The following is a 17,632-nucleotide window of genomic DNA, read 5'->3' as shown; positions in this document are numbered from 1 at the left end:
GATGATCTACAGATGAAAGTTGCTTTGGTGAAACGTTTACAGCAGGGCAAAGTGATAACCGACACAAAGGATCTAGTCATGTTTCCACGGTTACAATCTGACCCAGTAGATTTCACCCAGAAAGGTGGGCAATATCATTTCAGCTGCGTGTCACATGAATCTCTCAATTTTCACAGCTGAATGGATAGCATCATAGCATCAAAGAATGTACGGCACCGAGACAGGCCCTTCGGCCCAAGCTGACCAAAAGCCCATCTTAGTTAACACATTTGCCTGCACTTGGCCCATGTCCCTGTAAACCTTTCCTATCCGTGTACCTGTCCAAATGCCTTTTAAATGTCGCCACTTTCTCTGGCAGCTCATTCCACACACGTACCACTCTGTAAAAAAAGCTGTTCCTCAGAACCCATTAATTCCCTCTTAACTTAAACCTACGCCCTCTAGTTCTCAATTCCCCATTTTTATATTATTAACTGAAAAGCAGAATCATTTAATACACAGCATGCAGCAATCAGTAACTCTGATATAGATATACTGCCGAGCTTGCACTCCATTCAAAATAATTCCAATACTAAATTAAACAGCATTAAAGCCAACAATCTTCTATAAGTTTAATTGTTCTTTGAGAGAAAACAATGGCCCAGATGCTGTGAAAGAAATGGTGCTCACTGTTTCATAGAATTCCTACAGTGTAGGAGGAGACCATTCGGCCCATCAAGTCTGCACTGACCACAATCTCACCCAGGCCCTATTCTCGTAACCCCACACATTTACCCTGCTAATCCCCTGACACTAATGTCAATTTAGCATGGCCAATCAACCTAATCCACATATCTTCGAGCTGTGGGAAGAAACCAGAGCACCCAGAGGAAACCCACGTAGACACAGGGAGAACTGCAAACTCCACACAGACAGTGACCCGAGGCTGGGATTGAACCTGGTTCCCTGGTGCTGTGAGGCAGCAGTGCTAACCACTGTGCCACTGCGCTGCCCTGTGGTTTACCTTGCTAATATATGTCCAGAAAGCTTTTCTGACTGGAGACTCACTCCAATCCAGTGTCTGGTTTGGTACAGGATATTTGCAAGGCTCAAATGATCCTCACTGAGACATGGGCAGAATTTTCTCAAAAAAATTCTAAGTGTTGAACAGGCGAGAATGCAGTAGGTTTTCAGCAAGGCAAGTACCGGGAATTTCTGAATTTACGGCACTTTGTGCAATATGATTCTTGCCGGAAGGCAGCTTGGGGGGAACCTCAAATCGCCTGTGGAGCCGGCTGCTGAGTTCCAGGGGCACCATTGCGCAGGTGCCCCGATCTCCCAGTGTACTGTGTATACACAGTGTGCACTGCACACTGGGAGATCTCCTGTCATTCCCCCCATGGACATCGCCCCCCCCCTTACCCCGCCCCCTACAATTACTGCTCCAGACATTGCCCCAACCTCACCCCCCACCCCCACCAAATCGCCAGCCTGGCCAAATGCCCCTCCACAGCCTGCCCCTCTTTTGCCTCTTGCCCTACCATACCAGCCCACCACGTCGATCGGCTGAAGGAATGAGACAGCACAGTTGCAAATTTTAGTTTTCGGGATAAAAGAGCATTTTGGCAGTGATTATCAATTATCCTATGGTTAAGAGTTCAATTACTCCCCTGAAAGCTCTAGTCCTAACATTTTGTGTTTGTTTTAGGGGTGTATGCCCCAAGTTTACATGTTTTTTAATGTTGAGTCTATCACCAATGACTGTTAGTGCACATTCTGTGGAGTATGAGATTCCTTTGCCAGCAATCTCCAGGTTCCTGATGTTTTATTACAGATGTGCAGATGCCAGACTTTGCTGAAAAATTTTCTCCAAAATGACGATGAGTACAGTTATCCTCATCTTTAATAATAATGCAAAATCCATGCCAATAATTTTCAAACACAAGACATGATTCAGATCTTCCTTGGAGCAAAAGCACCAGGCTACAGCTCAGGAAATTAAACATAAACTGCTTTAAAGTAAGTAAGCATTTTCCACAGACCCAATTTCAGGAGATGATGCACATTTTCATTTTTCAGCCAGTTCCTTCCTGAATCTTCAGATTTAATAAATTATATTTTATAAAGGAAATGGCCTAAGATTGTGTATGTTTCTTGCTAATATCCAATTCCTACAACTGTCACAAAATAAACTGGTAATCCTCCAAAATCATTCCATTCTGCAATTTTCAGAATCTCTACAGCTACAGAATTGAAATGCTAACCGTAAGTCAACCGGATCATAGAATTCCTATAGTGCGGAAGGAGGTCATTCAACCCTTCAAGTCTGGGCTAACCACATTCCCACCCAGGCCCTATTCCCATAACGCCACACATTTACCCTGCTAATTCCCCTGACACTAAGGGTCATTTTAGCATGGCCAATCAACCTAACCTACACATCTTAAGACTGTGGGAGAAAACCGGAGCACCCGAAGGAAACTCACACAGACACAGGGAGAAGTGACCCGAGACCGGAATTGAACCCAGGTCCCTGGTGCTGTGAGGGAGCAATGCTAATCACCGTGCCGCTCTCGCCCTGAGATCGGATGTCTTGCATGGGTTAAATAATCGGGCACACTCTGAGTCATGTTCAGAGCTTTGGACCAACATCAAGATGAAAGGTTATGGTTTAACTGGGTGCACAGTCCTGCTTTTTGTTCATTACTCTGATGGACCAACAATAATACATTCAGGACGTGTGAGTTACATATTCCACAACAACTGAGCAGGCATTCAAATTCCTCTCTCTTTGCACCAGCTATGTCTGCTCTCAACCAGTTTTGGAGAAATATTTTCCCAAGAGCAATGCAAATTCACAGATGGTATCCATGTTATAGGATCCTGATTGTTCTATTGAAAAGTATAAAGGTCCATTCACCTTTTATTGCGCCATGTGCTTTGTTTATACATTGCCATTGTCATTCTACTCCAAATATCAGAACAAACACCACATCCAGCACATTCCAAAATATCGCACTCATAACATGTAGAGAGAACACAGTTTAATAGAGTGACTGCAATGCCACTCAAAGGTACTGAACACAACTGTATATTAAATATAACAGCATGAAAATAGAAATAAAATGTTTTCATACACATGTTTTGTTTTAAGAACTCCACAAAAAAATACTGCTATATGCAGTTTTGTGCCAATAATGATTGGATGGACTTTGAAAGAGTGTACCGCCTTCCCCAGCCCAGAATCAGGGGAGGTGAGGCTCACAGAACGGGATTCTCCGTTGGCCTCGGACGGATCTTACCAGCCTTGGGCGGACAAAGCGGTAAAATTCCGGCACACATCTCTGAAGTTCTTCTAAAGGGGTAAACAAAAATGGTTTTGCTGTATTTCCAAAATGACCTTTACAAATATCTTCCCCACACTTGCCAACTATTTGACAAATATGCCTTGTTAGACTTTGGTTCTCACAATGAGATAATAAAATTATCTTGTGGTGATATTGCACTGCCATTTATTACTTCAGGTACACAAAATCTCACTCGGGGAAAATGTTCAATCTGACCAATGAATCATTAATTTGACAGAAAGTAGATAAAACCATGTGACTTGGTGTATCAGGATGAGAATGTTCTAAGGTGGGCTGGGAGTGTATGGTGAAATTTTACAAGACCTTTTCTCAGTGTCCAGCTAATCTGAAAATGGAAGAGACGCTACTCCATTTTTCGGGCGAGTTTTCACATCCAAGCTTATGCACTCTGTCTCTGAAAAGATGGGCTAGTCAGTTTCTAGCCAGAGAGGCAATTGCAATTGCTCATACCGACGTACCGAACATACTGACAGAGAGCTGTCAGATCCCTGCTACTGCAGGCAGCCTCAACCAGCGACCAGGCCCCCTCTCTCCCCCCTCCCACAATCAAGAGCGCTGCACCTTGACCCATTATCCAAGGTGCAGTCGTTGCCATTCCCCGCTACCCAGACCAATCAAGGTTCCTGTTCCCTACCCCACCAATCGCAGGCAGAGACAGCAAGCCCTCCTCACCCTCTCTCAACCACGCCAATCATAGGTAAAGTGACCATGGCCAACATCCCCCCGCCCCACCCCCGCCCACTGATCACAGGCAGACTGGCAGCGGGCCTCCCCCTCCCCCCCCCCCCCCCCCCCCCGATTTACCTCACCCCCATTGGCCTACCCTCCCACTGACCTGCCCCTCATTGGCCCACCCCTACAGTCCCCAACCCGCTATTGGCCTCACCCCAGCACACCCCATTGGCCCTGTCCCTTGGCACTGCCTAATGTGCCAAAGTGCCTAGTAGGGATTGCCCAGGTACCAGGTTGGCATTGCCCAGGTGCCAAGGTGGCACTGCCAGTCTGGTGCTGCCAAAAGGGCACCCCCACCTTCTACTCGACCTCCCCCCGGGGGGTCTCAACGGCCTCCAGTTTGACCTGATGAAGGCAGCACGACTGTTCCCCATTAATGGGGAGCAGGTGCTTTCCTTGCCAGAGAGAACCTGTCTTGGCGAGACTGTAAAAGCAGGTGAGCCCAGATGATTGAGCGCCAGGCTTACTAAACAAATGCAAAACAGTATTTGCATACATTTAAATATCCAGCTTCTCGCTCCTTTCCAAGAAAAGGCTGACAGTGCTGGAAATCCGGGTATCAAATCACAAGAGGTGTGAAAATGGTGTCCATTCCTGCTGGCCACTTTAAGCCCAATTTTCTCATTGCAAAATATGTTGTAAAATTCCACCCTTTACGTCGCATAAATGTACCGTGCATTGATTATTCTTAATTGAGGTGAAACTCCAAGTCAGATAATGCTTGGTCTCCGGATGAACAGAATGGAACTATTATCCAAAATACCATTTTGGTTCACAGTTAGTTGGGTGTATAATCTGAAAATGAAATTTATTGCACTCTGTGGTCTGGTTCAAGGTGTATGGAAGAGAGGAAGCAAGAACAGGCTCTGGGGTCAAACACTGGTAAATGCAATTAGGTGGGAGTTCAGGTGTTTCTCGCATTCCGGTACAGTCTCAATGGGCTGAAGGGCCTCTTCTATGCTGTATGATTCTAAAAACAAATGGATGCAGTGAGAAAGGGAGAGATTGGGTGATAGGGAAGTTATAGAGAAAATCTCAAGAGGAAGATCTTTGTTCATCATCTTTCTTCAAATTGGGTCTTTGCTCATAGACGTCGTGTTAATGAACCTATCTCGCCACTCACCTGATGAAGGAACAACGCTCCAAAAGCTTGTGATCCCAAATAAACCTGTGTGGGGAAGATATTTGTAAAGATCGTTTTGGAAATACAGCAAAACCACTTTCATTTACCCCTTTAGAAAACCTTCAGAGATGTGCGCTGGAATTTTACCGCCTCGCCCTCCCAATGCCAATGGAGAATGCTGTTCTGCGAGCCTCGCCCGCCCTGATTATGGGGTGGGTGAGGCAGTAAAATTCCAGCCATGAACTCTTTCAAAGCCCATCTGATCGTTATTGGCACAAAACTGCATATAATAGTTTTTGTGGAGCTCTTAAAACAAAAAATGTATATGAAAGCATTTTATTTCTACTTTAACCTGGTGTTGTGAGAGTCCTTACTTTCTTCAAATTAATTTTTCACTGCTCAACATTTAGTATTTACCACTTGCTATGGATCACCATACCTTTCTGCAACATTCTTCTCACATTGAAGAGTGCAACTGGAACTTGAGCAACGTCTCTGCAGAATCCAGCTTCTCATTTTATAGGTTGCTTCATGCCAGATCTTTCAAACTGCCAGTCTCAGGAATCAACGGCTGGACTCCTTATGGCTCATTTCCTGATCCTTTTCTGTCTTCCTGTCTTTTAATTGTGTGTTGTTTTAAACACATGTTCGAAATGGAGGTATGCACACTAACAAATTATGCCGTAATTGGTGTCTAGATTCCGAATTGAATGATCATCAAATTGTGTGTATGCAGTTTGTCTACAGGATGCACTCATAAGCAAAAAAAAACTTCTATAATGATGGCAACCTTTCTCAAGAGACCAATTACACACAAATAAACTATAGTATTTTGACAGCAACTCATAAATTGAACCTTTGGAGAGGGTACAGAAAAGATTTACCGGGATGTTGCCTGGTATGGAGGGCATTAGCTATGAGGAGAGGTTGGAGAAACTTGGTTTGTTCTCACTGGAACGACGGAGGTTGATGGACAACCTGATAGAAGTCTACAAGATTATCCAGGGCATGGACAGAGTGGATAGTCAGAAGCTTTTTCCCAGGGTGGATGAGTCAATTACTAAGGGGCACAGGTTTAAGGTGCGAGGGGCAAGATTTAAAGGAGATGTACAAGTCAAGTTTTTTTTAACACAGAGGGTTGTGGGTGCCTGGAACTCGCTGCCACGAGAGGTAACGAAAGGAGATACAATAGTGACTTTTAAGGGGCGTCTTGACAAATATCTGAATAGGATGGGAATGGAGGGATTTGGTTCCTGGACGGGTAGAAGGTTTTAATTCAGATGGGCAGTATGGTCGGTGCAGGATTGGAGGGCCCAAGGGCCTGTTCCTGTAAAATTACTCCTGTAATTTTCTTTGTTCTTTATATGACATTCCTCTTTGCTATTGAAAGATCAACATTTTCATCACAGACTATGATTCTAATGTAATACAAGCCTGAAACCAGTATCTTCACAGAGTGTAGCACACGCACTAAGATCAAGGTTATATTGTGGACTGTGTTTTGCTCTACCCTCCAGGAATCAGCAAGACATTATGCTCCCCCAGCAACTCTTCTTGATAGCTTGGTACAGCAGTGCCATTAATATTCTCATTAAGTGCAGAAAGATTCAGTGCTGATGCCCAAGGGATCTCACTGCAAAACCTGAGCAACTTCTGATTCCAGCTTCAAATGAGCTCTGAGTTATTTTCCACTTGGTCTGAAGCCAAATGATACAGTAGGGGTCTCATGTTGGTTGGCCTTTAATGTGTCTGTGGGATGGAATGTAACTGACTCCTGGGTTACACTGTGAATCCCATATCAATCTACACTGGAAACTGCTTCACAGGAATAAAGCACGCAGGCATAATTCCCTCATTTAGCATCAGAGTGGATTACAATGAAGTTATTGTGAAATTGTAATGGAACATTACCAGAGTAGCTATGTCTACTTAATGTGACCAATAACCATCATAGTGAGTCTAATTTTTTTAACTGATCTAATATTATAAAAACGCCAGATTATTATTCTGCACAGCTGGAGCACTGTGTGCAGTTCTGGTCACCTCAGTATAGGAAGGCTGTGATGGCACTAGAGGGGGTACAGAGGAGGTTTACCAGGATGTTGTCTGGGATGGAACATTTGGGCTATTAGGACTGAGTGGTTTGTTTTCTTCACTTCAGAGCAGAGAAAGCTGAGAGGGTCTATGATCGAGGTGTATTAGGTGAGGGTGCGGTGGCACAGTGGTTAGCACTGCTGCCTCGCAGCGCCAGGGACCTGGGTTCGAATCCAGCCTCGGGTCACTGTCCGTGTGGGGTTTGCACAATTTCCCCACGTCTGCGTGGGTTTCCTCTAGGTGCTCCGGTTTCCTCCTACAGTCCAAAAGACACGCCGGGTAGGTGCACTGACCCGAACAGGTGCTGGAATGCGGCAACTAGGGGAATTTCACAGTAACTTCATTGCGGTGTTAATGCAAGTCTACTTGTGGCTAATAAATAAACTTTAAGATTATGATTAGTACGTTCAGGGTGAGTAGGGAACAGCTGTTCCCCTTGGTTGAGGGGGCACAGTTTTAGAGTAAGGGGCTGGAGATTCAGAGGGGATTCAAGAAAACATTTTTTTACTCAGAGGGTGGAGACAGTCTGGAATGCACTGCCTGGGATGGTAGCGGAGACCAGAAAACTTCCAATCTTTAAAAAATATTTGGATGAGTACTTGAACTATCATAACATTTAAGGATGGGTGAAGTGCAGGAAAATAGGATTAGCATGTCTCTCCTGGTAATTATTGTCAGTGCAGACTCTATGGGCCAAAGGGCCTTTTCTGCTCTATATGACTCTACGACCATCCACATTGAACCCAAAAATTACTTCAAATTAAAATGTAAGATTAAGACAAATGGACCCACATTCAAACTTGTAAAAGCCAAATTGAAGAGTTAAAAAAGGCAATTTGCACAAAAAATAGGTTTTGTTTTTATTTTATCAGTGTCACAAGTAGACCTACAGTAACACTGCAATGAAGTTATGTGAAAATCCCCTAGTCACTACACTCTGGTGCCTGTTCAAATACACTGAGGGAGAATTCAGCATGGCTAATGCACCTAGCCAGCACGCCTTTCAGTCTGTGGGAGGAAACTGGAGCATCCGGGAGAAACCCACGCCGACAAGGGGAGAACGTGCAACTTCCGCACAGACAGTAACCCAAGCCGGGAATCGAATCTGAGTCCCTGGCGCTGTGAGGCAGCAGTGCTAATCGCTGTGCCACCGTGCCACCCTAAATAGTGTTGAATGTAAGGAATGGTCATGGAGGAAAAAAATCTAGAATCATTGAACCTCTGGGTCTACCATAGGGGAGACTGCCTTCTGCTCCTGGATGAATAGACTAAAATGGACTGAATGACCCCTCCTCACACATTACTAACTCATGATCCTTTAGTACATAGAGTAGCAGATGTCCAGGCTATTGGTCTGATGCTGTTATAGAGTGCTAAAGGAGCTTAGGTTGAAGTTTCTTTGATAGTGACTATTGGCTTTCATCCCAAATCTCCTGAATTCCCTACATCTGGTCATTTACTTTCTTGGCAATGAATTAGGCTTTCTACAGAATGAATATTAGATTTCTTATAGCAGTTACACCCTCCATTGTCTTGTACGGCACTGTGTTAAATGGGAATGGATTCATAACAGATCAAGCATCTCAAAAGTAGGCCTACGTGAGCCACTGAGAGCTACTGGCAACACAAGAACTGCATCCCACCACAGTCTGTAACTGCACGCCCTGGCAAATCCCACCATCATTATCACAATCAAGAAACCAGCTCTGGTTCAGCAAGTATGGGAGAACATGCCAGGAGCAGCACCAGACATACCCAGAAGTGAAGTGCTAATCAGATGAAGCAACAGGGCCACATTCCTACTAAGAACTTCTTGTGAACAGAATTCCCACTTACCTAACGAAGGAGCGGCGCTCCAAAAGCAAGTGGCTTTTGCTACCAAATAAACCTATTGGACTTTAATCTGATGTTGTGAGACTTCTTACTGTGGATCAAGAAGGCAGCCCCATGTATGTTGAGGGTTCATTGACAGAGTGCAGTTTGGGCCAATTCAGTGGTTTGTATAATTCGCTGCTATGCCTGTTGCAGAATGTGTTACATGTCTGATGCTCAATATATCAATCAACTGGTGACCTTGAAGTTGTGGTGTATCACCTTGCACTGTAGTACTGCTGCTGCCCTCAGACCCAGGAGGCCACAATCTGAGGACTCAGGGTAGACCATTTAGGCCAGAGGTGAGGAGACATTTCTTCACCCAAAGAGTGTGAGCCTGTGGAATTCATTACCTCAGGAAGTAGTTGATGCTAAAACATTGAATGTATTCAAGAGGCAGCTGGATAGAGCACTCAGGGAGAATTGGATCGAAGGTTATAGGGAGAAAGCAGAATTAGGCTATTGAGTTGAATGATCAGCCATGATCGTAATGAATGATGGAGCAGGCTCGAAGGTCCAAATGGCCTCCTCCTGCTCCTATCTTCTAAGTTTCTAAAACATGGCACTCCTAAGTTAAAATAGGGAGGATTTGCATGTCACTTGTTTAATAACCTTTATGTTGTGGGGGAAAACAATGTTGGTCATTACTTATCAGATCTTCAGCTGAGTTTGGTGCTGAATTTTTTTGATTCTTTCTGGGTGAAAACACAGAGTCCAAATGAATTGAAGAAATGAGTCATTTAATTACAAGAGATGCTTTGCAATAATGAAACTAATTGAAACATTTTATAAATTCCATCATGCTACACATTACAGCTAACATACAAAACAAGGACTGCAATCTGGGAAAATATTACAGTACTTAATGTAGAAAAATAAAAAAACATTTTTGTTTAAAAAGACTGTTCAGCTAAAATGTTCAATTTGGACAGTTTGAACCACAGTGAGATTATTGATCAAAAACAAACATTAAATTAATGTTATTCTGTTGGCCTTTGCGCAAATGGATCACACTTCTGCACTTCAAGTCTGCAACTCGATGTTGTAACTACTCCCAGTGTGATGCTTATGGTGTCTACGGGCGCAGTGTGGTCTCTGTTATACCAGTCTAAACATTCATTTGCCCAGGAGTTGTTTTCTTTGTTGTTCAAGGAGGGCTTCAAGATGATCTGCTCGTTTAAGTGCTGCCTGCACAGAGAAAAATACACAAGGATTGACAAGTATTGTTTTCAAAGTGGTGATACTTAATGAAGGGAATCAACGGCAACATTCAGGAACCGCAGAATTATATTTGTAGTATTTAGATAATACTAGAGTTCGTACAGTGCAGGAGAAGGAGCCCATTCGGCCCATCGAGTCTGCACCGACCACAATTCCATCCAGCCTCTAACCCCATAAGTCCACATATTCACTCTGCTAATCTCCCTGACACTAAGGGGCAATTTAGCATGGCCAATCAACCTAACCTACACATCTTTGGACTGTGGGAGGAAACCGGAGCATCTGGAGGAAACCCACACAGACACGGGGAGAACATGCAAATTCCACACAGACAGTGACTCAAGCCAGGAATCGAACCTGGGTCGCTGGTGCTATGAGGCAGCAGTGCTAACCACTGCGCCACCCACTAACACTAGGGTTAACTTTGAATGAATGTTTAATGCATGTTAAGGGCATGACACCTTTATATGCTAAACTTTGCTCTCAATGCCCTCTGCAAAGTCAAAGATATACATTGTTTTAATATATTTTATCAATTATATATCTCACTGATTTTTTCCAAATATACATGTCTGCAACTAACCGCACCACCTACCGATACGCTGTGCATTCTTGCAAGTTAAGGGAAGTTATTCAAATGTGAATTAAAGATTCATCTCAGCATAAATTCCTGCAAGGAACTAGGCCAGTTACTATTGAAAGCTGGAGATTGTTTCTTGTACAAAGGGTAGCACAAATTGAGGACCCTCTTCCCCCAAAAGGCTGTGGATTTGGCGAAATTGGTGGATTCTTTTTCAAGTACTTTTATTCCAACCAAGAAACCCAATTCAAATGAAATCCAATCATGGCCCCCATGTAAAGGACAAACAAGATCCAAGCTGACAAGATGAGACATTGTACCCCCTCCCCGACTCGACCTGATGCTTCAATCTTAATGAAAAGACTGAGATGGATTTGCAAAATTGCATCAGGTAAAGCCTCGGTTTTACCTCATTGGCTACTGTGGTTCTTTACTCTACCCTAGCTTGGGCAGACCATGAACATAGGTGACAGCCCACCCCAAGTCCAATGGCCTGGCCTCATCACTTGCATGATCATGGTTTCACTCCTTTTACCATAGAATTCACAGCACATCACCTGCCAGTCACAGTTCCATCCTACTTGGGCCTTCTACTCAATTTATTCCATCCCAACCTATCAATGTATCCTTCGATTCCTTTCTCCCTTGTAAACTTATCTTCACTCAACCCAGCCACTCAAGTTCCACCTTTTCACCTTTCTTGGCATTGAGGGATATGGAAAGACAGCTGGCAGATCCAGTTGAGGTACAGGTGACATTTATCCGAGCAGAATATAGGAACAGGCCTGAATGACCCCCCTCTGTTTCTACAGATCTTGACAGTGATACCTATTTGGATGGGGAAGTGGAAGCCAGCAGCCCCAGTACTCAATCAATCCCAACACTGCAGCACCCAAGGAAGCATCCAAGGCCATAATTATTACTGCACAAGGATGACACTGCATTTACAAAAAAAAAATGGAATCAAGATCAACTGCCAAAACGTTAAATGTGGTATTCCTCTATTCAAACAGAATAAAGACCCAAAAACCAATGGGAAATTCAACCATGATAGGGAAAATCGAGACAAATTAGGAGGGAAGAGATATTAATTCTGGGTGATATTGATATTTGAAAATAGATAATACAACATTAATGCATTAATATCACAAGTAATTCTTTTCTTTTCTGGAATCCCTCCAGTGCAAAAGGAGGCCATTCGGCCCATCAAATCTGCCTTGTATCTCAGACAACAAACCCACCCAGGCCTTATCCCCATGATCCCACAAACTTACCCCTAATTCCCTAACCCTAATGCTAATTCCCCTACCATTGGGCACTAAGGGGCAATTTAGCATGGCCAATCCACCTAACCTGCACATCTTTGGACTGTGGGAGGAAACTGGAGTGCCTGAATGAAACCCATGCAGACATGGGGAGGATATGCAGACTTCGCACAGGCACTCACCCAACACCTGGGTCCCTGGCACTGAGAGACAACAGTGCTACCGTGTCGTCATTCATTTAAATTGAGTTTGTTGCACTGTTGAAATGTCACTCAATATTTGAAGGTAGCGCAGCAAATGCATTGACTGGTTGATATGTAATAGTTACAATAATTTAACAGACACAAATGCAACCAAATGTCACAGATTCCTATTTAAGTAGTCGGTGACAAATTGTGAAAATGGAGGTGAGGGAATAAATGCAAAGTAGATGTAAAAGTAAACACTCACTTCATATTGTTTTCGAAGACTATTCACTGCTTCTTCTTTCTTTACTATTGCGACTTTTACTCTAGAACAGAAAAACAAAACAAATTCCTGGGGTTATTCCTATGCATGGGGTGGTGGGGTGGGGGGGAGGCACGGGGGGGTCGCTTTTGCAATCCAGAATAGCAGAAAGGTTCTGGTGAAGAATTCCATCCCCGAAATTATTCTTTCCATTTCCAATTGGTCACTGATCTGGCATTACACTCAGTCTACACCATAGCAATAAATCATTCGGCCAAGTTGGTTTGTATCATGTATATATTCCCAACATGAGCTCCCTCCCACCCTGCTTCACCTAACACTATCACCCAACTACTTCTACCATTCCTCTTTTTTGCACTCAGCAAACTTTCCTTTAAATATGTCTGTAAGATTAAAGTTTATTTATTAGTGTCACAAGTAGATTTACTGCGAGTAAATTACTGTAAAAATCTCCTAGTCACCACACTCCAGCACCTGTTCGGGTACACTGAGGGAGAATTTAGCACAGCCAATGCACCTAATCAGCATGTCTTTAGACTGTGGGAGAAAACTGGAACACCCGCAGGGAATCCACGCAGACTCCGCACAGTCAGTGACCCAAGCCGGGAATCGAACACGGGTCCTTGGTGCTGTGGGGCAGTTAACCACTATGCCCTATACCAAACTTATCTTCCCTATACCATACTATAATGCCCTATATACTATACTATTTGCACTCCCTATTGTCGTGGGTTTTAGATCCCTACTATTCTGGCTAAAGAAGTTCCCCTTGAATTCCTTTTTTGATTTATTAGCTTTGTTGTTATGACTCCTAACTTTGGACTCACTCACAGATGCAAAACATTTCCCCTTTTGTCTACCTTCACTGGCTTCAAGATCCAATCAGATTACCCACATCTCTTTTTTTAGTGAAAGAACTAATGTCCTTTAGGGGCAGAAATCTGCTGTCCTTACCCAGTCTGGCCTACATGTGACTCCAGAGCCACGGTAACGTGTTGACTCTCAACTGCCCTTGGGGAACTGGGGATGGGCAATAAATGCTGGCCAGCCAGCGACACCCATGTACCATGAATGAATGAAAATAAAGAAATTACAGCCTCTCAGATTTTCCTGTTAAGTACATGCTCTCAGTTCTGGTATCACCCGGAATTGTTTTTCCACCTGCTCCAATGTTTCTATATCATCATTTTTAATAATGCAGAGATCAAAACTGCGTATAATGCTACAAGTGTGGTCCAAACAAAGGGTTCAACAAAAGTTTACCACAACTTCTCTGCTTTTCAGTTCTATCCCTTCGGAGGATATTAGACATGTATTTAGCATACCGACACAAAGATATTGCAAGTGTAGCTTCTACCCGTTGCAAAGGATTATTCAGCAAGAACAGAGCTTCATGTTCAGACACTAGCCTGGCACTGGGGTAAGTCAGAGCCTCAGAGAGCCTGCGAATCTAAACACATTTCACCTCACCTTTTATGAACCTCCTCCAGCTCCTCTTCTTTCTCCTTAGTGATTCGTTCCACTTCCAAGCGATGACGTGCTCTCATCTCAGACATCTCTGTCTTTAACCGTTTGTTTTCTTCCTCAGTGCTAACCAACCTGTCTGCAAACTCCTGCCGAAGGACCTCTGCTAAACTCTTTCTTTCTTCTGTTAGTCTGTCAGTGATCTGGTTGCAAAACAAAGAAAATTTCAACAAATTACAAAGCAATAGTCCAAAGGCACTTCTTTATTATGTTTCGTATATTCATAGTGAAAGTCTCCCAATACTGCTTTTTTATTTTTACAAAGGAGGATACACACTCAATACTAATAAATCGACACTTCCATATTTTGCCACACATGGTAATTGCTGAGGATGTGAAACTGAAGAAACAAAAAAAGGACATCGGTGCCAGTTCTTGGAGGCTCACTCGACACCAATCGCCACTCGCAAAGTGCTTCCGAGCATGAGAATGAAACAAAAAGCATTGCAAAGACAGCAGGGATGATTTTCCCACCTTGCTGCGTCTGGCACAGATCGCACCAACCCCAGAGAATCAACCGCGAGTCTAAAAAACTGTTTCACGCCCAGCGCCAAACAGTATGCAATCGTCCTGGTCCCCTTCCAAACATATAAACCAGATCACACCCAGAAAGGGAGTGAGGCTGATTAGCATATTTAAAATAGTATTTAAATATGCATAGCCCGTTCAGCTCCCAGCACATGGAATCTTAAGAACATAAGAACATAAGAAATAGGAGCAGGAGTAGGCCATCCAGCCCTTCGAGCCTGCCCCGCCATTCAATAAGATCATGGCTGATCTGTCGCTGCTCAGTTCCACTTTCCCGCTTTCTCCCCATAACCCTTAATCCCCTCTCTTATCAAAAACCCATCAACCCACGTCTTAAAAATATTTAGCGAGGCAGCCTCCACCACTTCAACGGGCAGAGAATTCCAGAGATTCACCACCCTTTGAGTGAAGAAGTTCCTCCTCAACTCCGTTCTAAACCGCCCCCCTTTTATCTTGAGGCTGTGCCCCCTAGTCCTACTGTCTTTTTTGAGCGGGAAGAGTCTCTCCACCTCTATCCTATCCATCCCATTCATCATCTTATAAGTCTCAATGAGATCTCCCCTCATTCTTCTAAACTCTAACGAGTACAAGCCCAGTTTATTCAGCCTCTCCTCATAGCTCAACCCCCTCAACTCCGGTATCAGCCTAGTAAACCTCCTCTGCACTCCCTCCAAGGCCAAAATATCTTTGCGCAGGTGCGGCGCCCAAAACTGCACACAGTACTCCAGCTGCGGCCTCACCAATGCCCTATACAGCTGTAGCAAGACCTCCCTACTTTTATATTCAATCCCCCTCGCTATGAAGGCCAGCATCCCATTCGCCTTCCTGACCACCTGCTGCACCTGCAAGCTGGGTTTTTGCGACTCATGCACAAGGACCCCGAGGTCCCTCTGCACCGTCGCCTGCTGCAGTTTTTCACCTCGTAAGTAATAGTCCTTCCTACCATTTTTCCTACCAAAGTGGACCACCTCACACTTGCCAACATTAAATTCCATTTGCCATTTCCTGGCCCATTCGCCCAGCCTATCTAGATCCTTCTGCAGACTCTCCACACCCTCCGCACAATTTGCCTTTCCCCCAATCTTGGTGTCATCAGCAAATTTCGACACCCTACACTCGGTTCCCTCTTCCAGATCATCTATATAAATGGTAAAGAGCTGAGGCCCCAGCACCGGCCCCTGGGGCACTCCACTAGTCACCATCCGCCAATCCGAATAGCACCCGTTGACCCCCACTCTCTGCCTCCTATTTGACAACCAATCCTCTATCCACGCTAACACCCTACCCCCAACTCCATGTCCCCCGACCTTCTGCAATAACCTCTTGTGAGGTAGTTTGTCAAACGCCTTCTGAAAATCTAGAAAGACCACATCCACCAGCTCTCCTCTATCCACCGCCCTAGACACATCCTCATAGAACTCCAGTAAATTTGTCAGACACGACTTCCCTTTAATGAAACCGTGCTGCGTCTGCTCTATCAAGCAATTCCCTTCAAGATGCCTTGCAATTTCCTCCTTAATGACAGATTCTAACATTTTACCCACCACAGACGTGATCTTCCAGCCTTTGGGCGCAATGCAAGAACGTGGGAATCAGTACTGGTTTCCATTAGTGGAGACCTGGTGCAATGGTCATGCCAGGGGATCTGGAGACCATGTAAACTCCAGGGTGGTCAGGAACGTGGCCAGGCAGTGCCCACTGGACACCATGGCTGTGGCATTTGGGCACCTCCAGTGTGCCAGGGTAGAGCCATAGGTATGGGGCAGCTATAACCAGGGTGGGGGGTGAGGGGGGCGGGGTTGGTCACGTAGGGGTGGAGCATGTCAGAGGTTCTGACGGAAGGGGGCGGGGGGGAGAAGCGGGTATATCAGGGATCAGGCAGGGGGAGCCATCGGGAAGGCTTTGACGCCCCGATGTGGTCGCTCCGTGTTGAGGAAGGGGTGGAAGAACATTTTGTCAATGATGGACTCCAATAACTGTGAGGCCTGAGGAGGGATCTCCCAATATACTGAGAGATTGGGACACCCTCATGGAATGGCGCCCGAGCGCTGTGAAGCTGGGCTCACCGGTGTGTTTAGGTCCCTCCCCTCCAGTACTGGTGCGAACGGCTCCCTATTTTCCAAAAAAGTGACAGTGTGGGACAATTGCAGCGTGGAGCACGCCTGAGAGACTGGCACAGATCATTCCATTAGTCGCACCATTCTGACACTTAGATTTTTGGGGGAAAGTTCTGCCCAGCAACTCAACCGAGAGAGCCTTGAATGGACAGGGTCTTGGCAGATGGAACCTAGCCGTGACATGTAATTTAGTACTTGCTGCACCGAGTATTAAATTTGAGAAGATGGCTTCCATGCACTTTTAGGGATTAACTGTCCTTGAACTTACTTCAGTGTCAGCTTTGGTCGCACTCCTGCCTCTAATTCAAAAGTTTCAACCCACATACCAGAGACCTGACCACGTGATCCAAATTGATGCTTTAATAGAGTATCAAGGGATTACTACACTTGTTCGAGATTCTGGCTTTTTCAGCTGACAATAACTGGGGTCCTAGCTACCCCTTCAGGGGAGGGAAAGGGGGAGAGATCTCAAAGTGCTGCTGGGCTCAGAGTGAGAGAGAGGAAAATGGGAAAGACACCTTCTTTCCTCAACTGGTTTCAATTGCTTTGTTAAAACAAATCCAACCATTCTCAAGTTAACCTCCTCTCTCCCCACCAACCCGAACAGTCCACTGAGGATTCAGGTGGTCAAACCACAGAGTGGAGCAGTAATAAGGAAATTTTTGGTGTACTGTTTATGTAAATTGTACTATTTTAATACTTCTCTTTTTATTGTAGACAATAATGTTGAAAATGAATCTCTCACAAACCATCTGTTTTTC

General features: G+C 44.6%; 1 protein-coding gene across 8 annotated transcripts in view; it reads right to left on the bottom strand.

The window, feature by feature from the left end:
• Positions 1–9,891: 9,891 nt before the first annotated feature.
• The window catches only part of cep131 (centrosomal protein 131), a 132,418-nt gene continuing 124,677 nt past the window's right edge, over positions 9,892–17,632 (bottom strand). For all 8 annotated transcript variants that reach the window (XM_080209463.1, XM_080209462.1, XM_080209467.1 and 5 more), the window contains 3 exons: positions 14,173–14,369; positions 12,685–12,745; positions 9,892–10,356 (listed from right to left, as the gene is read on the bottom strand). In XM_080209463.1, coding sequence (XP_080065589.1) covers positions 10,285–10,356; positions 12,685–12,745; positions 14,173–14,369 — 330 coding nt within the window. In that variant the 3' untranslated portion in view covers positions 9,892–10,284. The remainder of the gene's footprint in view (positions 10,357–12,684; positions 12,746–14,172; positions 14,370–17,632) is intronic.

Source organism: Carcharhinus amblyrhynchos, chromosome 21, assembly GCF_965287045.1.
Source record: "Carcharhinus amblyrhynchos chromosome 21, sCarAmb.v2.hapA, whole genome shotgun sequence".
NCBI classification, from domain to species: Eukaryota; Metazoa; Chordata; class Chondrichthyes; order Carcharhiniformes; family Carcharhinidae; genus Carcharhinus; species Carcharhinus amblyrhynchos.
This window is presented reverse-complemented; position numbering and strand designations above follow the sequence as displayed.